A 27611-nucleotide genomic window follows, 5' to 3' on the forward strand; every position below is an offset into this window, starting at 1 on the left:
CAGCCATTCTCAGGGAATTTCAGTCTTCGAAGACTGGCTGCATTGGTACAATGTATTGACATGGCTACAAGTATTCTGTCCTTCGTAGAGTACATGGACGAATAATGGCATTAAGATTATAATGTCAATACATTGTGGGGTATGTATCCTAAAATATATAATCTCAAATGTATACTAATTAAGAACGTCAGCAACTTCAATGACAGGAATATATACATTAACTAGTGTGTTTCTATTTCATCGTATGCTATTGGACAGAGTATAAGATAATAACCAATCAGGACGGCTTATTCACCGTTCACACCAATAAGCAGTGACCCAAAAGTGCGCGTGTATGAAATAATGTGTCATAATTGGTAGGATATCTGTTATTGTTGGGAAGAGATAATCAAAGATGTATCTGTATTAAAATACATTTGTTAACACGAATTTCAGATCATGGCAATAGCAGCATCTGTAAATATGGATTTTGATCATTCTTGGCAAGAAACTGCAGAATGTCTTACTCTGGATTTTGGTCCCTTTGAAACTGTTCACCGATGGAAACGAATGCCAGAATGTGATGAGTTCGTAGGAGCCAGGTATTAGAGTTAATTTCTCTTAACTTTCCAATTAGTTGCATTCAAATTAAGTGTCCTTGTATATTGTGCAGTTTCCTGTCCATTACATACATAACTTTCATTTTCATATACCACCAAGCAATCGCTCTTCAAATTTGTATACCATGCTAAAATTTCTTTTGCTTGTATTCAGTTTTCTTAAGATTGCTTCTATATTCGAACTAATTCTTAAGTAGTGTAGAAAACACATTTTTATAGAAAAAAATATTTTAAAGTGATTGGCCTATTTCCCATGGTTCTGGGTGTAGCTTATTTTCCAGTGCTCAGTTTCTTCCTTCCCATTCAAATCCTTCAAGCTGCGTGGTACATAATTAATTTATCCATTCACTTTATCCCTTTATAAAGACACTGTACTGTAATTAAATTTATGCAATTATATGCCATTTTCAGGAGAAGCAAGCATACTGTTGTAGCATACAAAGATGCTATCTATGTGTTCGGAGGAGATAATGGGAAGAGTATGCTAAATGACTTACTTCGATTTGATGTAAAAGAGAAATCATGGGGCCGAGCATTTGCCACGGGAACGCCCCCTGCTCCCAGATATCATCATTCTGCTGTGGTAAGTTGTGACGGCGTCGTAATTAATAAGATTCCTCTCCCTCCAAACGATATGCTCTACTTTTTACATTTTGAACTTCGGAAATTCTTTGGATTGTTGTATTCTTACAGGTTCACGACACTTCAATGTTCGTGTTTGGTGGCTACACAGGTGACATTCATTCCAATTCAAATTTGACCAACAAGAATGACCTTTTCGAGTACAAGTTTCAGACAGGACAGTGGATCGAATGGAAGTTCATTGGCAGGTGACAATTTAAAGACTTCAGTGCAATGTTTGTTAGAAATCATTTCGTACAATATAGACCTAGTGATATCGCAGAGTAATGGTACCTGCTCAACAGAAAACATTAGTAGTCTCGAAATATTACTTTCAATGACGTCATGAATTTTAACATGGTAGGTACCGTATATTCAGGATATTCAGTGTTAGACAGTCAGAGCACACAACATAGTGCAATTGACAAAGTCATTAATAAAAAGTAAACAACAAAACAATAAAATTAATTCAAAAGCTCTCAACAACGTTGACATTAAAAAACTCATTGATTTCATGAAATGGTTTGTTGATAAACCAACCAGAGACGAGTCTGTTAAAAGACTTCCTTTCCTGATTAAAAAGATATCTCGGAAATTTATTTTCTATTTTTAAAGACATAATAAAATAATTATTCATTGTTTTAGTTAGCCTACACTTAGGTATGTCAAAAAGGTCACGGTTTCTGGTGTTGCATATATGAACATCATTCCTATGTGTCAACATATGTGAATTTTCTTTGACGAAATTTAGGGCTTGATAAATATACAGTGATGTTAGTCATAATTTTTTCATTTACAAATAACGGTTTACAGTGTGCCTTTATTGATGAATTAGTTATAATTCTAATAGCTTATTTTTGTAACATAAGTACCTTATTAGTATGAGAACTATTACCCCATAAAAGTAGTCCATAAGAAAGTATACTATGAAAATAAGAAAAATAGACAATTCTAATGTAATTCTTCGGAACATACATTTTCAAATTTCGCAGAAGAAATATTACTCTTGACAATTTTTTACAAACAGACTCAACATGGTCTGCCCAAGTAAGTGTGCTGTCCACAGTGATACCAAGAAGTTTAAAATTATTATTTTCCATGACTGTACTACTAAACAACAAAGATGCAGTTTTACTTTCATTTAAAAGAAATTTATTAGAACTAAACCATTTCTTGGCTGTATTAAAAACGGAATTACTAAGAGTTTTCAATTCATTAATATCACCATGACTTGTCCAGAAAGTGGCGTCATCAGCGAATACCACAGAATAAGCAGAGACATTGCACATCAAATCATTAACCATTATTAAAAATAAGATAGGACCCAACATTGATCCTTGAGGCACACCATATTTTACATTCATGAGCTTATCATCGGCATTGTTAGATTATTAACAATTTTTAATAGCAATACTTAGAGCTCTAGTGCCATTCTGGAAATTCTAGTTAAGAGAAAAATTAATTGCATCTGTCTAGTATCTAATTGTAACATTGCAGTTATTTATTTAAACTACATAAATGGTGGTAATGAAGCAGTACCGTGGAACCGTCTAGAGTCGACCTGGGGGCCTAGATTCGACCACTGTGTACACTTTCTAATTTCACGTGTTTATTCCAATAGAATTGCCTACTAGCCGCCACTGCTTGCTTCCAGCTGACTGATAACACTTCCCCTTTCAATCTCGCAAGGTAATGCCAAACATATTGTGCGTCCTTGATTATGTAAAGTTCATTGTTGCCAATAGCAAAAATAGTAACAAAAAAATACTTTGTCTAACTTTTAAGAATTTAGCCTTGTTTAACTGTAATGCAATACAAAATAACTGTATAAATACAGAAATTTCTGTAATCAGAATTTTAAGCTTAACAACATATTACAACAAAAAATATGTTTCCATATTATTGAGAGATGTCAGAAGTTGAAGTTGTATTCCAGTACAGAGTCGACCATGCAGGCCTGTGGAATTAATCCATTCGAGTCACAAAGAGTCCTTAATAAACTACCACAATCTGGTTTGACAGAGTCTTCAGAATCTCAGTGGGAGAAGCGGTCATCAAAGTGCTCCAGGGCACGAGATATGAAAAATAATTAGCTGCCAAGAAAAGGAAAAGGAAAATTGAAATTGAACCAGGAAAAAGTATTGTATCAGTAGGCCTACTGAAGGCGGAACATCTCAGTCAAATGAAGAAATCTCTCATCCTGTCTCAACTGAGGAGACCAGAAAAAGAGAAGCCAAGAAAAGAAAACAGAGAGGATACCAGGAGTCCAGTGATAGTGATGAAGACGGACGACATTGCACTAAAGATTAGTCAGATGAGTGGGTTGAAGAGGAAGATAACAATGATAATGGCAATTTCGATGACCCTAAATCAGGGAATCAGCTTTTAGTGAAGTTCCCAACTAAAAAGACAAGTAAATGTTATGTCGGTTGCATTGAGGAACTGGTTTCAGGAGAAGGACTTGAACTTCGTTTTGTTAGAAATTGTGGTGGATTCCAGTTCAAATATCCTGAGGTGGAGGATGTGAGTCTTATTGACTATGTTCAGGTACAAAGAAAACTAAGTGCTCCTGTTCCTATGGACAAAAAGGAATTCGTAAAATTTGGTGTTGATTTTCAGGGTTATGATATTAATTAGGAGATGGAAACTGTATTTTCTGTATTTTTCAGGGCTGTTTTATTAATTAGTACATTAATAATGTGATAATGTTGTGTGTAGTTTGACGTAATTTTATGTCTGCTAATTAATTAAATATTTTCTATTAAATTTATGAGCCTTAACCTATTTGATGTATGCACATTAAAATAACTGTTTAAAATTCGCATTTTCTTATCCTAAATAACTTAAAAATAAAATATAATAAACTAAATAATAATAAAAGCATCCAAAAGGAGGTCGATATCGACTGGAATGAGAGCAAACGTTCATTTACATGTATTTTGAATATGGTGGTTGACTTAACACCATGTACAGGGTTGAGTCGACCGGCGTTTAAAATTTGTTTTCCTCAGTGACCGTGGAAGTTCATAAAATGAAAATAATAGAAAACAATCCCTGAGTTGTGCGCTATAACATACCATTTTCAATGAAATATTAGATAGCATTGTCTGTGAAGTAGTGTTAGAAGTACGAAAAAAAGCGGTCGACTCTAGACAGTTTGACAGTAGTGGAATTCGAATGGCGGGAAAACGAAGGGACTCTGGGAAAATGTGACCACAACTGCTTGTTCACGTGGCAGGCACATATGACTTGTGTTGCAGAACTCCAGTGCCGCGCTCAGCTCACGGTGCTGCTGTGTATGATGGGAAGCTGTGGATATTTGCTGGCTATGATGGCAATGCTAGACTCAACGACATGTGGACCATCTCACTTCTGGCAAGTGCTTATTTAGCTCGTTTCAAACCAATTATAACTACTTAAGTTTGTTTTATTAAGTATATGGATTTTATTTGCAGTATTGCTGGACCTGAAGTTTTAAATCTTTTTCGTTGTGTTGCGCAATATGATTAGTGTTTGTAGGGTAAATTAATTAATGTATGTGTAAATTAAATGAATGAACAGATGGATGGATATAAATGTGGGTGTGGATGGTCAGACAGGTGTCTGGATGGGTGTGGATGAAAAGGTGGGTGTTGTTGTTTTCTAATGCCAGGTGTTTAACAATAAAGTTATTTGACCTCTTGCACTCCAATATTTTTCAAAGATATTATCATGGTCAGCCACTGAAGCACAGATTTTGAGGTGTTCCGAATCCATCTCTTGGTTTGAGTTTCACAATGGGCAGTTAGGGGACTGATATATTCCAATTCTATGCAGGTGTTTGGCCAAACAATCATGGCCTGTTGCCAATCTAAATGCAGCTACAGACGATTTTCGTGGTAAATCGGGAATTAACTGTGGATTATGATGCAGAGAGTTCCATTTTTTCCCTTGGGATTGAGTTATCAAATTTTGTTTGTTGAAGTCTAAGTATGTAGATTTAATAAGTCTTTTCACAGAGTAATACGTAGATTTAGTAACAGGTCTGTAAGTAGCAGTGCTGCCCTTCTTTGCTAAAGCATCCGCATTCTCGTACGGTGGGTGTATGGATAGACAGTTGAATGAATGGGGTCCATGCCTGTGGAGTAACGGTTAGCACGTCTAGCCGCGAAACCAGGTGGCCCGGGTTCGATTCCCGATCGGGACAAGTTGCCTGGTTGAGGTTTTTTCTGGGGTTTTCCCTCAACTCAATATGAGCAAATGCTGGGTAACTTTCGGTGTTGGACCCTGGACTCATTTCACCGGCATTATCACCTTCATCTCATTCAGACGCTAAATAACCAAAGCTGTTGATAAAGCGTCGTAAAATAACCTACTAAAAAAAAAAATAAAAGAATGAATGGGCGGATGAACAAGTGAATGAAAGGATATGTAAAAAATTGACATATATGAATGAATGGATGAATGAACATGTAGATAAAGGATATACTGGTAGATGAGTAGATGGACAAGATAGTTGTATGCATGGACGAATGTATAGGTGAGTGGGGTAGATGAATGGATGGATTCATCGTTGGATGAGTAGATAAATGGATGGATGATGAATAGGCAGATAAAGATGGGTGCATGAATGGGGAGTTGGATAGATTGATGGATGGGTAGAAGGATAAATAAATGGGCAGAGGAATGGATATGAATAGATAGACGGACATATTAATGGATGAATGAAGTGACAAATGAAGATGGATTGACAGAAAGACACATGAATGGATGAATGATTTGATTTCACGAGAGCTGGATCTGGATGGGTCCTTGCACGTAGGCCGTTTAGGCCTATTGTATGCCCTATATTGGATGACTGTCCAAATCCAACAGACGGCTTGGGAAACATTTGTGAATCCGACGCTGACAGGTGGACCATCTTTCCTGAGCCCTGCAGGTATGGTCCCACCACCTCCTGACGAGTCCGAACCCAGAGCCTGGAGTCATAAGCCCTTAGAATCTAGATCACCATCGGAAACTCGTACCCTACTACCTCCAGATATCACCCAGCCTATTTTTACTGTCATAGTTGATAGATGAAATGATGGGAAAGTGGAGAGTGTTGACGGATGAAAGAGAGAAACAGGAGTACCCTGAGAAAAAATTCTTTGCAACGTTTGTTTTGTCCACCACAAATTCCACCCAGATCTGACTGGGGATCGAACCCACGCTGTCTGGATGGAAGGCCAGTGCTCTAACATTGTAGCCACAGACATGCTGAATGGATGGCTGGATGAATGACGGACGAAAAAATGAACAAATGGGGAGATGAATTAAAATTGATGAATACACGGATGGCTGGTAAGTGGATGGACGGACAGACAGAAGAATGGACGATTAGATGGACGTTTATTGTTATGGCGATCATTTCGTTTCGCTAACTCTGTAATGCTGATGCAGGGGGACTCCAGATCGTGGGAGGAAGTGGTGCAAGCAGGGGACTGCCCGCCCACGTGCTGCAACTTCCCCGTTGCCGTGGCTCGCGAGTCCATGTTCGTGTTCAGTGGACAGAGTGGAGCCAAGATCACCAACAGCTTATTCCAGTTCCACTTCAAAGAGAAGTGGTGAGTTGTCAAAACATTGAACTAGGTAGTGGTGAGAAGAATTATATTTTAGAGATGAAGTTAAGTCTAAGACAAAATCATTACCCTTGATTGATAAATTCATTTCATATTAACGAGGTAGGGTTGATAATTTTTGTATAGGCTATTATCTTCTCATTCAAACATAGGATTCTTTTATAGACTGCATATATGCATTATGGAATCTCTGGCCTTTCCTTTCAAAGGAAATAGTTATGATATTTTATGCTCGACCATGCCAAAATGTAGTAATTATACACCTGGTAGCAGCCCTTTAATGGACCTCATTAAAATACACCTATTCATTAAAGTTCAGGTGTTCCACCAATCAGAAAATACCATTTTAGCAATATGAAAGCGCAAGTATCGATTATTCTCGGATATGCAATCGAAAGACAACAATAAATTAATAAATCACCTATATTTGAAATAAAGTCAGTTCTGTTACTATAATAATTAGCGTTAATTGTAAATAATATTCAAATAAATTCAATTTGTCATCTCGTTTTTCAATGTCTAATTCAATTTCAAGGTTATATCAAGATTAATGTTTATTTTATTCTCTAGATTATATCAAGGTCAATGTCGACATTTGTTTCTCGGAAAAAATCAATACTTTCGCGTCTGCGCACATTTCACAATTTACGAGGTATTGCACAAGGTCAGTTCCGCTCCTTAGTCAGATAAGAATAACATGAATACTAATGAATAATTTCAAGTTAGAAATATGGTCGAGCATAAAAAGTCTTATGAAACTTGACTATAATGGTAATTAAGACACTCGTATGAAAATTATGAAACTCGGCTGCGCTCGTTTCATAAACATACTCGCGTCTTAATTACTACCATTATAGGCTCGTTGCATAATGTATTATATCATCTTCAAAATATACAGCCTGTAGTCGGGTTTGGACACATTAAATCGCAAATGTAATGACCTCTATAATGTAACTAATTAATCACTGGTGAATTATGAATCATTTTGCTATCCTGTCTTCAGTGTGTTTTTTCTTCCTACCGAAAAATTTTATATTTTGCACATAGGAGCTATTGCACGAAATATATTCTCTCAAATGTTCTCTTTGAAAGTGGGAGTCTTATATTTGTATTTCTCATTGTAACATTGTCAGTATGATATCTAACCTAGTGTTAGGATTTATATGAAGGAAAAGACATTTGGAAATAGCAATAAAAGTCTCAAAATATGAAAATTTCGTTGAATTAAACCAAAAAGAATATTTACATAATTGTATATCATCTGAACTGTGACCGAACATGAGCGCTGCTCATTCAGTCCTCAAATTTTGTTAATATTACTGTATTATTATTATTATTATTATTATTATTATTATTATTATTATTATTATTATCATTATCATAACTATTTCTTACCAATGTTTATTATTGTCCACTAACATTACTTATCCAACTTTCATTATTTACTTTCATGTTGTTTTATGGTCTAGATATTAATGTAATAACTATGTAAGCAATTGTATTCAATTAGAATTAGAGTCTGGCTGGGCGGAAGAGGAGGCCTACTGGCCTTAGCTCTGCCAGATTAAATAAATAAATTATTATTATTATTATTATTATTATTATTATTATTATTATTATTATTATCTCCTTTTCTATATTGATTGTATTATTTTATTTCTATAAGTTAGTTGTAATTATATTCTGTATTCTGTATATTTAAATTTAAATAATAATAAATAAATAGTATGTTTAATTCACTTAAAGTATTTAAATGTAACTTTCATTAGATAAAAGAAATAGGCGTATTGTTGTATTTTCCAGTAGTTTCAGGCTTCTGGCTTAAAAGCATTTTCCTTTTAACAACCCAATATATACAACTGCCAGATCTTTCCCATCTGTGGTTAAACTTTCGTAAGTTGATAATCAACCCTCGTTAGTTTTTTTTTTTTTTAACGCCGAGGGTGAATGGTAGTGGATTCAAAACTGATTTTTTTTATCTTGGTTTCTTTCTTAATTAGCATTTCAGAGATTTCATTGTCTAGAATAGATTTTGTGGATAATAATAATAAATCATGTTCATATTCTTTCAAATTCTTAAGTTCTTGGAAGTCTTCCACTTGCTTTACTGCTATTTAAGGCTGTGCAAATCTGAAGAAGTTTTCTATCCATGACAGTGTTATCATAACGCGAAGTAGGTGGACAGTCAAACGATTATGTCCTATTGTAAACTCTGGCATTATAGTGAGGTTGTCAATCAGAGTTGGTTGATGACTATTCTTCTGTTATTTGTTTAAACTTCCTCTTCACTTACTATTAATTTCAGTGACTGTAAGGATAGTGCATAGATTTGTTTGTTTTATTGTAATCACAAATATCACAATGAATGATGATGTAAGGCAGTATAATGTCCAGTGTCCATTAGTTAATAACGTTACTGTAACGCTTGTTTCAGTTGGACACGTATATCAACAGAACACATTCTCCGAGGTGCACCGCCGCCTCCCGCACGTCGCTATGGCCACACAATGGTGGCATTTGACCGTCATTTGTACGTGTTTGGAGGGGCTGCAGACAGCACTCTGCCGAATGACCTGCACTGCTATGACCTCGACACACAGACTTGGTCCGTTGTTGCTCCATCCCACGACTCTCAGGTTCCCTCAGGACGGCTCTTCCACGCGGCCGCTGTTATAGGAGAGGCCATGTACATATTCGGAGGCACTGTGGATAACAATGTACGGAGTGGGGAGATGTACAGGTTTCAGGTCTGTGAATTACCGTATACTATAATACTTGTAATAAAATGATGGTTTGTTTGTTTCGTATTTCGGAGACATGTGATTTGATCCCAGAAGCCATCTATCCTAAGTATTCCGTGTAAAAGGACAACTGAAAAATTGTTAACATTTAACTAGACTCACACGAGGGCAACAGTATAACTTCTCATGGAACATATTCTCATGAGTAAGATCTGGAAGTCCATATCTTAAAAATCTTAATTATTTGTAGGTAATTTATCAGCAACTGAAGATCTAAAAATACATTTAAAATTGCAAGCCTCATCCAGATCTCAGATGTTCTTCAAACTGTCAGATGATATCCTGTGTAATTTCTATCTAATAAAAAAAGAAGAAATACCATTCTATATCACAGACACACTCATTGCTAAAACTCCAGTTGTGAACGAAATTCCTTCTTGGAAATGCGTGATTTCCAGAACATAGCATACAAATTCCAGGAAATCATTCCAAAAATGATCTTAAGTTAGATGCCATGGAACTACTCTGCAGCACATATAAGGATCGCCTTCAAATTTATACAGATGGATCTCTAAATCCTAATAATGGGACATCAGGAGCAGGGTATTACATTCCAAAATATCAAGAAAGTTACTTCATACCGTGTTCATCCTCCTCCAGTCTTGACACTGAATTGCTAGCTATTGATGCTGCTCTTGAGTGTGTTACTCAAATTTCTGAAAAATCTATTTTTTTTTATCCAATGTCACCAGGTTGTCTTTTCGACATTTCTGATCTTCTCTCCTGGCTGTGGCTTAGTTGTAACCCACTTCTGAGGTTGGGGCACCTGGAAGGCGGAGTTACATTACCCCGATGATGTGATAGGATGATTATGATTATGTGGTGCCGGGAGAGGTCTTAAATCTAAACTTAACCTAAATTCCAGACCATGGACGAACACAGGAATAATCCCCTTTAAGGAAAAATTCCTGTGCTCTAACCGGGAATCGAACCCGGGACCTCATGAACTATAGCCAGAAGCTCTGACCACTAGACCATGAGGCTGGTCACCCAGGAAAATATAGAGTTGTCTATTTTCAAAAAGAAAAGCACAGATGGCTCACGTAATGTTACAGAAGTTTCACACCTAATTTTGTGTTCAGTTCTTCTAAAAACAACAACAATAATTTCGAGGGAGCATTGCATACTTACCGACTCCAAGGGGGCTATATTTAATATTTACCAAACCTATATGCACATAGAATTATTCCAATTCAGAAACAACTAAGTAAACTAAAAGAACTCCAAAAGGAAATAACATTTCAATGGATACCTAGTCATTGTGGTATACCTGGGAACGAGAAAGTCGATAATATTGCAAAACAGGCAACATATTTGCAACCAAGATATCTCTATCCAGTGCTTTTGCTTCAGTAAAGTCTCATTTTACAAACCTATGGATCAATAATTGGCTCTCTTCTGACAAAGGAAAAATTTCACAGTCGGTACAAAAGAAACCAAATGACCTGGAAATGTACAAAAACTTGCCCAGACATGTTCAAACATTTTTAACAAGAGCCAGAACAGGTCACATTGTCACACAATTGTACCTACACCGATTTCACATTTCTGATAATCCTACTTGTCTGTGGTGTAATAATCATGATGAAGATCTGGAACACATTCTTCTATACTGTCCATCCATAAACCACAAAAGAAGTAAATTAAAATCATCAGTACCAGTTGCAGAAGACACAGCCCTGCAGTATATATTGACTACACCCCAACTCTGGCTACTAGCAACAGGCATCTATAATGAACACCGATCAAAATACCTTCATTTCTCGTGAAAAACAACAACTGAATACATTACAGTGGACTATAGTGGACTTTATGTTGTCAGCAAACAGCTGGATACATTAAGAAGATTGATTGATAGTTAAAAGCGTTATTAAATAAACTAATACGATTTTATGCGAAACAAAAGTGTCTCTGTTAGATTCGTGCAGTTACCAATGTATCAGTTCTGAGGAATTTTGCGGTACCACTGTACTATTTTTCGCATTAGATTTTGGCACAGATTTATGTTTGCAGTTCTCATGCTACCCCAAGTGCACTTTACACGAAGACTTCGGGAAACTACTAGAGGGCAGACAGTTCTGTGACGTAGAATTTGTGGTAGGCAGCGAGGAAGTGAAGATTCCAGCGCACCTTGCCATGGTGGCTGCACGCTCGCAGTTCCTACGCTCCCGCATCCGCCAAGCTCGTGAGGCCAGGGACAAACATCTGGAAAAGGTTAGAGTTGACTGGTACTCGTATACAATAACACTTTTAATGGACTGTGACAGACTGTTTAATATATCTAAGATTGGAGATGTACCATTAGCTAGATGATTATGGTCTGATCTTTCTTTATCTGGCAGTGAATCACAAAACAGTTTTGTTCACCTGACACATTGGCTCCTGAAAATGTTATGTTCGTGGCAAATGTTCCCTCTAGTATAGCCGTGATCAGCTGTTTACCAAGTAGCGCTAAATATTTACTAATTTTTGCAACAGTATAAATTATTTAACTTCTTTGTAAATATGGTATTTTCCGAATATTTCAGTGCTTATTTGAGAAATCTGTGCACTTGTTTACACAACAAGCGCCTGCTATTCTTGTAGTATTTCGATGCCATGTAAGCGCATAAGGCATGGAGGTAGGTTATGCCTTTTGCACTAGAATAAGGTGGTGTGGTCAGCACCATGCTTCAACCACCTTTTTACCCCTGGAAAAGATCCAGTATCGGTACCAAATTATACAAGAGGCTGAGTGAACCTTGGGGCCATCCTAAAAGCTTTGGCAACGAGAAAAATTAGCAGGATTGAACCCAGCATATTCTATCTTAGCAACTGAGAGTAAGGGTCATTACTTTCTTGTTTCTTTTCGAAATATATTCTGACATTAACGTAAATTCTCTGCCTTGTGAATCAGTATTTTTTTCCATTCTTTGTTACATTTTATGCATCAGAACCCTGTGCTGTAACACAATTGGAGGCTCAGAAGAAACCAGCTGTAATACAGTCTTTGTTCATATAGAATCATAGGATTTGCACCTGATTCTTTGAGGTTTGCACTGTGTATCTCTTTCGCTACTCTCTTTCAATTATTATAATGTATTTTTTAATAAACACGAAAACAAACACTGTCTTACGCTTCTCATTTCAAGTCCACACCTGTGGAGTAACGGTCAGCGCATCTGGCCGCGAAACCAGGTGGCCTGGGTTCGATTCCCGGTCGGGACAAGTTACCCGGTTGAGGTTTTTTCCGGGGTTTTTTCCTCAACCCGATATGAGCAAATGCTGGGTAACTTTCGGTGCTGGACCCCGGACTCATTTCACTGGCATTATCACCGTCATCTCATTCAGACGCTAAATAACCTAAGATGTTGATAAAGCATCGTAAAATAACCTACTACTACTACTTCTCATTTCAATATTTAAAAAAGATTGATAGGTATACTGTCTGTTATCTATAGCTGTTCGGGACAACACAGGTTCCATTCAAGGATCTACCGCTTCTGGAGGTGCAGTTACGTGATGCTGTGCCAGAGGCGTTCGAAATGGTGCTGAACTACATATACACGGACCGCATCGACCCCACCAAGAAGAGTGAGTGAAGGAAACGTATATTATATATCGAACATAGCACTACCATGGCGTGGTTTAATTTCTTATTACACGAAGCTTAAAGAGAAAATACTGTGTTGCTGCATGAAATCGACTTTTTCGGAAATACCATTTTTGGCTTCCTTGATACCGAGTCAGTTCATCTGAAAATAATGCACGTGAAATATAATAATTTTCATTAAAAAAAGTGTCAGTTCACTTTAAGTCAGCTGTAATGATTTCTTTACAAAATCTTGTTTCTTACTTAAGATGATAAATGAGATGGTATAGGCAGTCTGTTCTAAACCTATAGTAGTAGTAGTAGTAGTAGTAGTATACCCTTTCACTCCTTATGTGGAGCATAGGGCCTCAGAGAGAACCTTCCAACGGACACGATTTGCTGCTGTAGCCTTCACTTCTCTCCACACTTTCCCACCTCTTCATTAACCGTTCTTCTCCATGTCCCCCTTGGTCGCACCACCTTCCTAGCTCCTTGGGGATTCCATTCCAATGCTTGTCTTTCTATAGCCTCATTAGGTTTTCTCAGAGTATGTCCAATCCACCTCCATTTCCGTCTTTTAATTTGAATCTCTATTGGTTCTTCTTCTGTTAGTCTCCATAAATTTTCGTTACTTATTATCATTGGTCAGTAGATATTTAAAATCTTCCTCAGACACCTATTCATAAAGGATTGCAACTTCAGTATACTTGTATTGTTTGATAGCCAGGTTTCAGATCCATATAACAGGACAGCTTTAATATTACTCCTGAAGATTTTCAATTTTGTGTGGTTAGAAATGTTATTTCTCCAAACCGGATACAATTGAGTGAATATCGAATTTCTTTCTTAATCCTGGATCTGACATCGTCAATGGCCCCTCCATTTGTGGAGGCTATACTTCCCAGATAGTTATATATTTCAACTTGTTCTATAATTTGATTTTCCATGATCAGAGGTCTCAGTGTTTTAGAATTTATGCGTAATTCTTTAGTTTTCTTTATATTTACTGTTAAACCTGCAGGTTTAGCTTCCCTATGTAAATCATATATTTTATTCTGCATATCTATAAAACACTGGGAAAGGAGGCAGATGTCATCTGCTTAGTCCAGATCTTCCAGTCTTTCCATCAGGATCCACCTGATACCTCGTGCTACATCCTTCGTTGTTGCCCTCATTATATCATCCAGCACCATTATAAATATCACTGGAGATAAAGTACACCCTTGTCGAACGCCATTTGTAACTGGAAAAGATTGTGAGAGTTGGCCATTATGTAGAATTTGGCACCCATATCCATCATACATATTTTGAATAATTTTGATTATTTTCTCTGGCAATCCATATTTCATTACATTCCAGATTTTCTGATGATTCAGGGAGTTCCAAACCTATATTTAGGAGAAATTACTGCATTTCCAATAGAAAACTTCTTCACAACAAAAAGAGGCTTAAGATATATCTGTACGAACTACTCACATATTCCAACATTTAAAAAATGACAACGTATTTGAACTGATGAAATGACCATACATTGTATTACTCTTACTAGGCCTATGATTTGAACTCCATTATTTCTAAAATGTAATGCCAATAAGATGGTGTGGAGAAATCTGGCATTCAGCCACGTTTACTTCCTATCACAAAAGCATTTCTGGCCTGATCCATAATTTGAGTTGTGACTCTCTGTTTCAGTTGAGGACCCCGTGAGCAATCGTATCGTGCTGCTTATGATGGATGTCTATAGGCTTGCAGTGCAGGTGAGATATTTCAGTTGTATGTTTATAGAAATCTTGTAGTAGACTGTGACATGACGAAATGAATATTGTGATGTAGAGTAGTAACGTGATTTTAATTTCACTTTTATTGTCTATTAAAAAAGAGAGGGTTGAATTAGGGTATTAATAGTTATTCACTGTATCTGCCAATAACGTTTTTTAAGTCAGGCTCGTGTCAATAGATTTACCGGCATGTAAAAGAACTCATCCGGGACAAAATTCCAGCACACCGGCGATGCTGATATAACCTCTGCAGTTGCGAGCGTCGATAAATAAACCATAATTTTTTAAATTATAAATGAAACTATGGGTTCTTTTTCTGTAGGGCACTGCGAAAGTTTTCTCCGGAGTTCTTTTTTTTATTGGGTTATTTTACGATGCTGTATCAACATCTCAGGTTATTTAGCGTCTGAATGAGATGAAGGTGATAATGCCGGTGAAATGAGTCCGGGGTCCAGCACCGAAAGTTACCTAGCATTTGCTCGTATTGGATTGAAGGAAAACTCCAGAAAAAACCTCAACCAGGTAACTTGCCCCGACCGGGATTCGAACCTGGGCCATCTGGTTTCGCGGCCAGACGCGCTGACCGTTACTCCACAGGTGTGGACTCTCTGGAGTTTCTAACACCCCATACCTAACTGTACCTACTCTTCCTGGACCCAGTGATGTCTAAGTTGTGTATACTTGATCGCAGTTCCACATGCGCCGCCTGGAGCAGCTGTGTGTGCTGTACCTGGAGGCCACCATCAACCACCGCAACGTCCTGGAGGCGCTGCACAACGCATCGCACCTCAAGCTCTACTTCATCAAAGAGTTCTGCCTCAAGTTCATCGTCAAGGAGACCAACTACAACCAGATCGTCATGAGCAAAGAGTTCGAGACATTGGAACAGCCACTCATGGTGGAGATCATCCGCAGGAGGCAGATGCCTCAGATCCGCTCCCTGCTGGAGCCCCAGTTCGACAGTACAGGTTAGCAGCTGCAGCATGAACGCGTTCTGTTCCATCCACACTATTTATATTATTGATTATTCCTTCCTTTTATAACGAGCATCTCAAATACTGAGGCATTCAGGAACACACACAATTCGAGAGAACAAAGCAAGCAAAGCAAGACCATAAAGAATAATGCTTCCACATTACTATCAATTGAGATGCACTATCGAACATGCTGGTACTATTGATTATTGAAAGTCGAGTTGTTATTTTAATCTATACTAATAATAAATCTGTAGCCGAAATTTTTCTGGTAATTTTCGATTTTCCAAAAATAATTGGTCCTAACATATATAATTAACCGCCCTGAAGCCGAAAATCGCTTTTTTTTTATTTTTGTTTGTATGTCTATCTGGATGTTTGTTACCTTTCCACGTGATAGTGGCTAAACCGATTTATATGAAAATTGGAATATAAATTAAGTTCGTTGTAACTTAAATTTTAGGCTATATGGCATTCAAAGTATTTTATTTAAAAGGGGAGTTATAAGCGGGCTTGAATTAAATAAATCGAAATATCTCCCTTATTATTAATTTTCATGAAAAATATTACATAACAAAAGTTTCTTTAAAAATTCCCATTTCCATGCATTCCTTCTGAATTCCATCTACTTCGAGGTCTTCCCAGTGGCCTTGTGTTGTTAAAGGTGTTCACATATATTTGTTTTGCGCTGCTGCAGTCATCCATATGTATAACATGTCCTGCCCAATTTAATCTTCTGGTTCGGAGTTTTAATGCAATTAATCTACAATATAAACAAAGAGGTTATCTCCCTAAAAATTCAGTATTTCAAAGTATGACTTTGTTCATCTTTCATGACATCTGGCAAAACCAACTACTTCACAATTTTGTGTACCTTCTCTGCACGAGTGTGGTAATTTTAAGCTCACGTCATACATTTCCCTTGCTTTCCTGTAAACCACGTCTTTTTTTTTCTTGTGATATTGCGTAAAATTAAGAGCCTAAATGTAATCATACAATCTCTCTGTATCTGACTCGGAATACGACTATGTTTATGAGTGTCCAAATCAGGGCATATGACTCACTACAGCTGATTCGTCATAGTTTTTGTCATGTCTTCATTCCTTTCTTTAAATGTGTTTTCCATAAAACTTTTTCATCAAAAATTAATCCTAGGAGCTTAGGAGTTGGATTGTACTGAATTTCTTGATTATTCAAATAAATGTGAGGTTTATAGTTCATATGTTTTTTTTTAACAAGAGCCAGAACAGGTCACATTGTCACTCAATTGTACCTACACCGATTTCACATTTCTGATAATCCTACTTGTCTGTGGTGTAATAATCATGATGAAGATCTGGAACACATTCTTCTATACTGTCCACCCATACACCACAAAAGAAGTAAATTAAAATCATCAGTACCAGTTGCAGAAGACACAGCCCTGCAGTATATATTGACTACACCCCACCTCTGGCTACTAGCAACAGGCATCTATAATGAACACCGATCAAAATACCCCTCATACAACTGAATAGACTACAGTGGATTATAGTGGACTTTATGTTGTCAACAAACAGCTGGATACATTAAGAAGATTCATTCCTTTGTTTAATTCACATACAGAACTGTTGCTTAATATAAATTGTATGGGTCACCAGGGACAACGCTGGAGCAAGACATGGAGGTCTTCCTGAATAGTGTGGGGAAGGAGTTCTGTGACATCACACTCATGGTGGATGGGCACCCAATACCTTCCCACAAGGCTGTGCTGGCGGCACGCTGCAGCTACTTCGAGGCCATGTTCCGCTCCTTCATGCCTGAAAATAATGTAGTGCAGGTAAGTGGCAGTAGATGTTAAGGCTAGACTTTGAATTTTATTGGATTCGATTTGGAATTATGGTTAACACTCATAGCACATCCTCCTCTTGACTTCTTCAATACATAACATTGTTAACTCAGTTCAGCTTCTTCCACAATCTTTCATTATCTTCATACCAGTTCCGAGATCTGTTTCTCTTTTGTGTACTGTACAGTGAGAGACAGAAATGTTGAGCTGTTCGAGTATTTTCAAAGTCAAAGAATGCCACACTGTGCATACTCCAGGCCAAAAGCCTGGTTCATACCAGGAAGAGGTATTCGTGTCTCTTTTCTGTTCAAATATTACATATCTATGCTGAGGAGACATTAAAACATGGAGGGGGTTACTATTTAAAATACTTATACAAATATACAGTAAAATGTACAGTACAACTTTCATAAACGAAATAGGACGTGTTCAAAACCAAGCTCTCAGGCGCATTACTGGTGGAATCAAAACAACTCCAATAGATTCTATGAGATTCCTCACTAATATTAACAGCATCAAAATGACAATAGAAGAAAAAGCACTGATTCAATATGAAAAACTTATCAGATTACCAGGAAACAATTGGCATTCATACAGTCCTCTCTGTAGATTGAAAACTCAAAAAAGTTTCATATCCATTGTTCGAGAATTAAAACAGAAAATCAATATCCCGACTTTAAAAGAAAACTTACAAATTAAACCAAACCCTTTAACTCTATTAAATATAGAATATAATCTAAATTTAACAGAAGAAATACTGAAATCAGAAGTAAACACTGAAATACTGAAACAATTGTCTTTAGAGACAATTAATATTAGGTACCCTCCACAAAACTGGCTTCATTTATACACTGACGGATCCTTGATCTCCAGAGAACAAGGTGCCGGTGCAGGTGTTACGTGGTGTCTCTTCTCACTTTATAGATCTCTTGGGTATGGAACAACAAGTTTTGATGGAGAAATCATTGCAATAAGTGAAAGTCTCAGGAATCTTCTATGCCACATCAATAAATTAAAAAATGCATTTATACTATCAGACTCCAAAGCAGCTGTTCTATCAATAGTCTCTAAACACACACCTTCATCTCAAACAGCAGAAATAACTAAAATGCTCTCTCAATTAATATCACTCAATAAAAGAATTGTATTCCAATGGATACCATCCCATTGTGGAATCCTGGGAAACGAGAATGTGGATGCTTTAGCAAAGAAGGGCAGCACTGCTACTTACAGACCTGTTACTAAATCTACGTATTACTCTGTGAAAAGATTTATTAAATCTACATACTTAGACTTCAACAAACAAAATTTTATAACACAATCTCAAGGTAAAAAATGGAACTCTCTGCATCATAATCCACAGTTAATTCCCGATTTACCACGAAAATCGTCTGTAGCTGCATTTAGATTGGCAACAGGCCATGATTGTTTGGCCAAACACCTGCATAGAATTGGAATATATCAGTCCCCTAACTGCCCATTGTGCAACTCAAACCAAGAAATGGATTCAAAACACCTCAAAATCTGTGCTTCAGTGGCTGGTCATGATAATATCTTTGAAAAATATTGGAGTGCAAGAGGTCAAATGACTTTATTGTCAAATGCCTGACATCAGAAAACAACAACATATTACATATCTATGCTGAGGAGACATTAAAACATGGGCGGGTTAACTATTTACAATACGTATACAAATATACAGACGTACAGTGAAATGCTGTAGTTTTGAGAAAAAACAAACTGGAAATATGCACCATATTATGAAATCATCTATTGCTTGAAGACAAGAAAAGTGGTCCAGTGGATAAAGTGTTTGTACCTGGAGTACGGGATCAATGGTTCGTATCCCGACACCATCAATTATGTTCTCCAGAGAACAAGGTGCCGGTGCAGGTGTTACGTGCTGTCTCTTCTCACTTTATAGATCTCTTGGATATGGAACAACAAGTTTTGATGGAGAAATCATTGCAATAAGTGAAAGTCTCAGGAATCTTCTATGCCACATCAATAAATTTAGGAATGCAGTTATATTGTCAGACTCCAAAGCAGCTATTCTATCAATAGTCTCTAAACACACACCTTCATCTCAAACAGCAAAAATAACTAAAATGCTCTCTCAATTAATATCACTCAATAAAAGAATCGTATTCCAATGGATACCATCCCATTGTGGAATCCTGGGAAACGAGAATGTGGATGCTATAGCAAAGAAGGGCAGCACTGCTACTTACAGACCTGTTACTAAATCTACGTATTACTCTGTGAAAAGATACATACTTAGACTTCAACAAACAAAATTTGATAACACAATCTCAAGGTAAAAAATGGAACTCTCTGCATCATAATCCACAGTTAATTCCCGATTTACCACGAAAATCGTCTGTAGCTGCATTTAGATTGGCAATAGGCCATGATTGTTTGGTCAAACACCTGCATAGAATTGGAATATATCAGTCCCCTAACTGCCCATTGTGCAACTCAAACTAAGAAATGGATTCGTAACACCTCAAAATCTGTGCTTCAGTGGCTGGCCATGATAATATCTTTGAAAAATATTGGAGTGCAAGAGGTCAAATGATTTTATTGTCAAATGCCTGGCATTAGAAAACAACAACATATTACATATCTATGCTGAGACATTAAAACATGAAGGGTTTACTATTTAAAATCAGGGGCGTATTTTGCGGGCTACCGGTGGTAGCCCAAGGAAATTACAAAAGAAAAAGTTTATAATATAACATAATGTAATAATTTTGTATTATTAGTTTTACCATAGTAATTAAAATTAAAGTAATTGTTAGATATATTTTGTGTAATAATAGGGTCAGCGGTAGCCCAAACCCTTTAACCAGTATACGCCTCTGTTTAAAATATATAAACAAATATATAGACATACAGTAAAATGCTGTAGTTCTTGAGAAAAAACAAACTTGAAATATGCACCGTATTATGAAATCATCTAATGCTTGAAGGCAAGGAAAGTGGTCCAGTGGATAAAGCGTTTGTATCTAGAGTAAGGGTCGACAGTTCGTATCCCGACACCATCAATTATGTTTTATATTTTAAACATGTAAAAAAATTATTTATTTTTTTTATTGGGTTATTTTACGATACTGTATCAACATATAGGTTATTTAGCGTCTGAATGAAATGAAGGTGATAATGCCGGTGAAATGAGTCTGTGGTCCAGCACCGAAAGTTACCTAGCATTTGCTCGTATTGGGTTGAGGGAAAACCCCAGGAAAAAAAACCTCAACCAGATAACTTTCCCCGACTGGGATTCAAACCCGGGCCACCTGGTTTTGCGGCCAGACACGCTGACCGTTGCTCCACAGGTGTGGACTAAAAAAATTTGTGATTGGAAATAGGACAATGAGGATTGTCCTGCTTTCTGCTTCAAATATTACTACCATATTGCAATTATATTATTTGATGAACTCTCATTTTATTTTTTTTACTTTTCATTTTTGTGGAGATTAAATTATGTCTTGGAATATTCTAGAGAGTTTTGCTCTTGAAAAGCAAAAGCAGCCAAAGTCCTCATGTTACAAGTATCAGTACGAGTGGTGTAGAAAACTGTTAACAACTCTTTTAACTTATGTTGCAGATCCAGATCGGGGAGATGATTCCTTCATTGCAATCATTCGATTCGCTGCTCCGATACATCTATTACGCGGATGTGAACATGCCACCTGAGGACTCGCTCTACTTGTTCAGCGCTCCTTTCTTTTACGGCTTCACCAACAACCGCTTGCAAGCATTCTGCAAACAGAACCTCGAGATGAATGTCACATTCGAGAATGTGATACAGATCCTGGAAGCTGCGGACAGAATGCAGGCTTCAGACATGAAGAAATATGCCTTGAACCTCATTGTACACCACTTCCCCAAGGTACAATTCTGTGTAATGCTTACAGTTACAATCTTTTTTGCCACTGCTCACATATGCCCGCCATTGGTCCCCATTCTGTGCAAGATTAATCCCTCTATCATATCCCACCTCTCTTAATCCATTTTAATATTATCTTCCCATCTATGTTTCGGGCTCCCCAAAGGTCTTTTTCCCTCCGGCCACCCAACTAACACTCCATATGCATTTCTGGGTTCGCCCCTACGTGCTACATGCCCTGCCATCTCAAACGTCTGGATTTAATGTTCCTAATTATGTCAGGTGAAGAATACAATGCGTGCAGTTCTGCGTTGTGTAACTTTCTCCATTCTCCTGTAACTTCATCCCTCTTAGTCCCAAATATTTTCCTAAGAATCTTATTCTCAGACACCCTTAATCTCTGTCCTCTCTCAAAGTGAGAGTCCAAGTTTCACAACCATACAGAACAACCGGTAATATAACTGTTTTATAAATTCTAACTTTCAGATTTTTTGACAGCAGACTGGATGACAAAAGCTTCTCAACCGAATAATAACAGGCATTTCCCATATTTATTCTGCGTTTAATTTCCTCCCGAGTGTTATTTATATTTGTTACTGTTGCTCCAAGATATTTGAACTTCTCCACCTCTTGAAAGAATAAATTACCTCTTTTTATATTTCCATTTCGTACAATAATCTGGCCACGAGACATAATCATATACTTGATCTTTGAAGGGCAGCACTGCTACTTACAGACCTGTTACTAAATCTACGTATTACTCTGTGAAAAGATTTATTAAATCTACATACTTAGACTTCAACAGACAAAATTTGATAACACAATCTCAAGGGAAAAAATGGAACTCTCTGCATCAAAATCCACAGTTAATTCCCGATTTACCACGAAAATCGTCTGTAGCTGCATTTAGATTGGCAACAGGCCATGATTGTTTGGCCAAACACCTGCATAGAATTGGAATATATCAGTCCCCTAACTGCCCGTTGTGCAACTCAAACCAAGAAATGGATTCTGAACACCTCAAAATCTGTGCTTCAGTGGCTGGCCATGATAATATCTTTGAAAAATATTGGAGTGCAAGAGATCAAATGACTTTATTGTCAAGCGCCTGGCGTTAGAAAACAACTACAACATATTTCCATTTCGTACAATATTCGCGTCACGAGACATAATCATATACTTTGTCTTTTCGGGATTTACTTCCAAACCTATCGCTTTACTTACTTCAAGTAAAATTTCCGTGCTATTTATAATGTATTAAGTAGAGCATCATAAATAAAAGGGAGGGACGATTTTCTCTAAAACAAAATTATAGAACATCGCAAATGCAACAGGAAAATAGATAAGAGAGAAAGATGGAAATAGGGTGTAAGGATTAAAACTTTTATTAATTAATGTGGTGTACATATTCACATTGTGATTGTGATCTGTTTTTTCAGGTTGCTCGCCTACCGAAGTTCCAGACTCTGAGCAGAGAGCTGCTGCTCGAGATCCTCGATGCACTGGCGGAGGAAATGAGCGACTCGAAGCTCTGCCAGGACATGTCGAGCATCAGCCTGAGCAGCGAGAGCTGAGCGGTGATTCCCCTGTTTGTGCGCTTCATAAACATTCCGCTTCTCGTCTTCATCTTCATCCTCACCACCAAAATGCACAACTCTTCACAGGGGTGCTCAAACTAGGGGAGCTTATTTATATTATTAACACAGTTCAGATTCCAAATACAGAGAGTCTCGGCAAACATTCCTCTGGTGTTTCTGTTGGCGGCAGGTTCCCCCTCTATTGCCACTGCTTGCATCTGCAAAGTTTCAGAGCACTTCGCTGGATTAAAACTTAAGTACCGTCGACCGGGTATACTTTACACAAGGGGGTAACTGTACAAATTTCTAGAAAAAATGTTTAGAAGGCAGCATATTACAGACAATGTGTAGCAACTCCGTGGAACTGATTCTATGTGACAACAGCACATATGTGTGGTAGACTGAAGTGTGTGCCATTATTAAAGCTGTTATACACCATTTTTCTAGAAATGTGTAAAGTTACCCCCCTTGTGTAAAGTACACCCGGTCGACGGTAGTATTTTATATTAAGGTACGGTCACACGTCGCTACTTTTGCTGCGCAACTTTTGTACTGCAGCTGCAAAAGTTCCATGTCGTGTTCACACGTAAGCCAAAAGTAGCGCGCTGCACGCTACTTTTCGTGCTGCGCAACCCGAGTGCAGCAAAAGTTGCAACTGGAGGTTGCGAGTCTGTTCACACACAAGGCGCTACTTTTGCAGCCGCAGCCATGCTGCAGGTTCCCATCTCCGTGTTGACTTCTCAATTTACATTTTGTGGTTATGTTCGCATTATTATGAAACTCATGCGAAAGCTTACTTATCTATTATTTCCTTTTTGCCCTAACTAATATTCAGAAATTGGCATTATTTTTACTATAAAGCTATTAAAACGCCCATATACTTAAATGATAACCAACAGCATATTCACGGAATCAATGTTGGCAATCCTGTTTGAAACTACGCTATGGAAAATTAAAAAAATTATATCAGCAAATATACTCAGACTGTGTTGTGCATTTAGTAACTGTTACAAATAATTTATTTTCATCATATCTAACATTAAAATATATTCAAACAATGAAAGTATCATTGGCATATTTGAGTGGCAACACTGGTCACAACCGCTGCAAAAGTTTCAACAAAACCGATATCAATTTATTTATTTTATTGGGTTATTTTACGACGCTTTATCAACAGCTTAGGTTATTTAGCGTCAGAATGAGATGATGGTGATAATGCCGGTGAAATGATTCCGGGGTCCAACTCCGAAAGTTACCCAGCATTTGCTTATATTAGGTTGAGGGAAAACCCCGGGAAAAATCTCAACCAGGTAACTTGCCCCGACCGGGAATCGAACCCGGGCCACCTGGTTTCGCGGCTACACGTGCTAACCGTTACTCTACAGGTGTGGGCACCGATATCAAAAATGCTGCGGCTGCAACCCTCTGAGAACCCTGTTCACACGTTGCTACCTCTAAGCTGCGCGCAGCATGAAAAAGTAGCGGGCAGCAGGTTCGGCAGCCGCTACTTTTCAGGTTGCACCGTTGTTCACAAGTCGCAGTACGAGAGTTGCGCAGTTTTTTGTACTGCATCGCTGCAAAAGTAGCGACGTGTGACCGTACCTTTAATAAATGCGGTACTCGCCCTCCATGCAGTAGCTGCTGGAAGTGTTGCCCATCTCGGGGACACTAGCAACGAGGTAGTTCCGGTGATTTTGGAATTGAAAATGATGGAATTTGTGAGAGATTTTTTGTGGAGATGGATTTCAAAAGTTAAGGATTCTATTGGGAAATATTTGAAGGAAGGAAAATTGTTCGGAAATGTAGTAAATTACCTGTGAAATGAGATGTATGTGGTAATGGAAGTGCAAACTTGTGGTTCCTAGTGAAGGAAAGGAATGTAGGGACATAAAACACACAATACGATGTAATGTTAACAACATAAAACTTTTATTAATTGAATAGCCACAAAAACAGTGAAGTTGTACTGACAACATAACAAACCAAAAATCGCTAGGTTTTTGTCGAGTGCTACATTCAATCGCTATCATCTTCATCTTCATGTACACCATCAGAACAGAATGCCTTGACATCTCCTTTAACAGTGTAAAAAAAGATCTCGGCAGAGTCGTGAGCAATCCTGATGCAAACTTCTTCGATGAGATTAGTGCATGCTGAATGTATGAGGTTGAGGCTATGATTTACCATCATATGATGAAAATTGTGGACGTTCAGGCCTTCGTATCCTTTCCAGCAGTCTGTCATTATTGTGGTTTGGGTAGCGACATGTTTCCAGATAAGAGTAAGTAAGATATTTTTGTCCCTCTTATTATTTGGACAACTCTACAATCGCACTTCCTTTGTCTCACAGTAGATCATACCTGAAACCCAAGAACCTTCAACAAGAAGACAGGCCTCAAATTTTCTACGCTTAATCGTACATTCATCAATTTATACTACATCATTCGACCCTACAATCCTAGGTTCATTCTTGTATCGGCAATCCAGACTGTCTGGGGGGAGGGGGGAAGAAGGAGGAAAAAATTTACACTAACCTGTTACATATTCGTATATGCAAGGCATAATAAAAGCTAAACTAACCTAACATGTCACAGATTTGTATGTGCAAGGTATAATAAAAACCTAACCTAACCTGTCACAGATTCGTATATGCAAGGCATAATAAAAACATAACCTAACCTGTTACAGATTCGTATATATAAGGCATAATAAAAGCTAAACAAACCTAACCTGTCACAGATTAGTATATGCAAGATATAATAAAAACGTAACCTAACCTGTTACAGCTTCGTATATGCAAGGCATAATAAAAGCTAAACAAACCTAACCTGTCACAGATTAGTATATGCAAGATATAATAAAAACGTAACCTAACCTGTCACAGATTCGTATATGCAAGGCATAATAAAAGACTAAACTAACCTGTTACAGCTTCGTATATGCAAGGCATAACAAAAGCCTAAACTAACCTAACCTGTCACAGATTCGTATATGCAAGGCATAACAAAAGCCTAAACTAACCTAACCTGTCACAGATAGGTATATGCAAGACATAATAAAAACCTAACCTAACCTGTCACAGATTCGTATATACAAGGAATAATAGAAGACTAAACTAACCTAACCTGTTACAGCTTCGTATATGTAAGGCATAACAAAAGCCTAAACTAACCTAACCTGTCACAGATAGGTATATGCAAGACATAATAAAAACCTAACCTAACCTGTCACAGATTCGTATATACAAGGAATAATAGAAGACTAAACTAACCTAACCTGTTACAGAGTTGTATATGCAAGGCATAATAAAAGCCTAACCTAACCTGTCACAGATTCGTATATACAAGGAATAATAGAAGACTAAACTAACCTAACCTGTTACAGAGTTGTATATGCAAGGCATAATAAAACCTAAACTAACCTAACCTGTCACAGATTCGTATATGCAAGGCATAATAAAAGCCTAACCTAACCTGTCACAGATTCGTATATACAAGGAATAATAGAAGACTAAACTAACCTAACCTGTTACAGAGTTGTATATGCAAGGCATAATAAAACCTAAACTAACCTAACCTGTCACAGATTCGTATATGCAAGGCATAATAAAAGCCTAACCTAATCTGTCACAGATTCGTATATACAAGGAATAATAGAAGACTAAACTAACCTAACCTGTTACAGAGTTGTATATGCAAGGAATAATAAAAGACTAAATAATCTAACCTGTTACAGAGTCGATATGCAAGGCATAATAAAACTTAAACTAACCTAACCTGTCACAGATTCGTATATACAAGAAATAATAAAAGACTAAATAACCTAACCTGTTACAGAGTCGATATGCAAGGCATAATAAAACTTAAATTAACCTAACCTGTCACAGATTCGTATATGCAAGGCATAACAAAAGTCTAAACTAACCTAACCTGTCAGAGATTCGTATATATAAGGAATAATAAAAGACCCATGTTTATTAGACATTATTTTCTTGTTCTAATGCATACTAGCACCTCCTAAAATATTGGATACTTTTTTTAACACCCTGTATATTACAGTATGTAAGTTTTATTTCAACAGTGCTATAAATTCAAAGATGTAAGCATAAGCAGTGGAACCTATCGCTGGCCAGCCGACAGAAACACTGAGAACATTCGCTACGACTTGCTGTACATTTATTTTCATACTCTTTTCCTCTTCAAACAAATCAAAATAAGCCAATTTATGATGCAAAGAAGTGTTAGTACTTGCACACATTAAAAATGAGACAGCACAAATAGTAGTTCGTGTACCGTTTATCTAATGTAATTAATGTACTTCCTAGTCAACCACCTTCGTTGGCGTTGTAGGTTTAAGCCCCATCTTGTTTTGAT

The 27611-nt window shown here is 37.3% G+C and overlaps 1 protein-coding gene across 1 annotated transcript; it reads left to right on the plus strand.

Annotated features, from left to right (window-relative positions):
- Positions 1–26304, plus strand: Lztr1 (Leucine zipper like transcription regulator 1). The gene is made up of 14 exons (XM_069844877.1): positions 1–139; positions 436–581; positions 1011–1182; positions 1293–1429; positions 4481–4595; positions 6642–6805; positions 9255–9567; positions 11635–11835; positions 13062–13194; positions 14885–14949; positions 15662–15938; positions 17585–17763; positions 21380–21664; positions 23101–26304. The coding sequence occupies exons 1-14, from the start codon at positions 122–124 to the stop codon at positions 23233–23235; spliced, it is 2340 nt and encodes a 779-aa protein (XP_069700978.1). The 5' UTR covers positions 1–121; the 3' UTR covers positions 23236–26304.
- Positions 26305–27611: the final 1307 nt, after the last annotated feature.

The sequence above is a fragment of the Periplaneta americana genome, chromosome 14, assembly GCF_040183065.1.
Source record: "Periplaneta americana isolate PAMFEO1 chromosome 14, P.americana_PAMFEO1_priV1, whole genome shotgun sequence".
NCBI classification, from domain to species: domain Eukaryota; kingdom Metazoa; phylum Arthropoda; class Insecta; order Blattodea; family Blattidae; genus Periplaneta; species Periplaneta americana.

What these genes read in the sequence shown, in the direction of transcription:
- Lztr1 (XM_069844877.1), top strand. An exon ending in GAATGGAAGTTCATTGGCAG is followed by an intron (nt 1,430 to 4,480) that starts GTGACAATTTAA and finishes CTTGTGTTGCAG; the next exon opens with AACTCCAGTGCCGCGCTCAG. An exon ending in GGGACAAACATCTGGAAAAG is followed by an intron (nt 11,836 to 13,061) that starts GTTAGAGTTGAC and finishes TGTTATCTATAG; the next exon opens with CTGTTCGGGACAACACAGGT.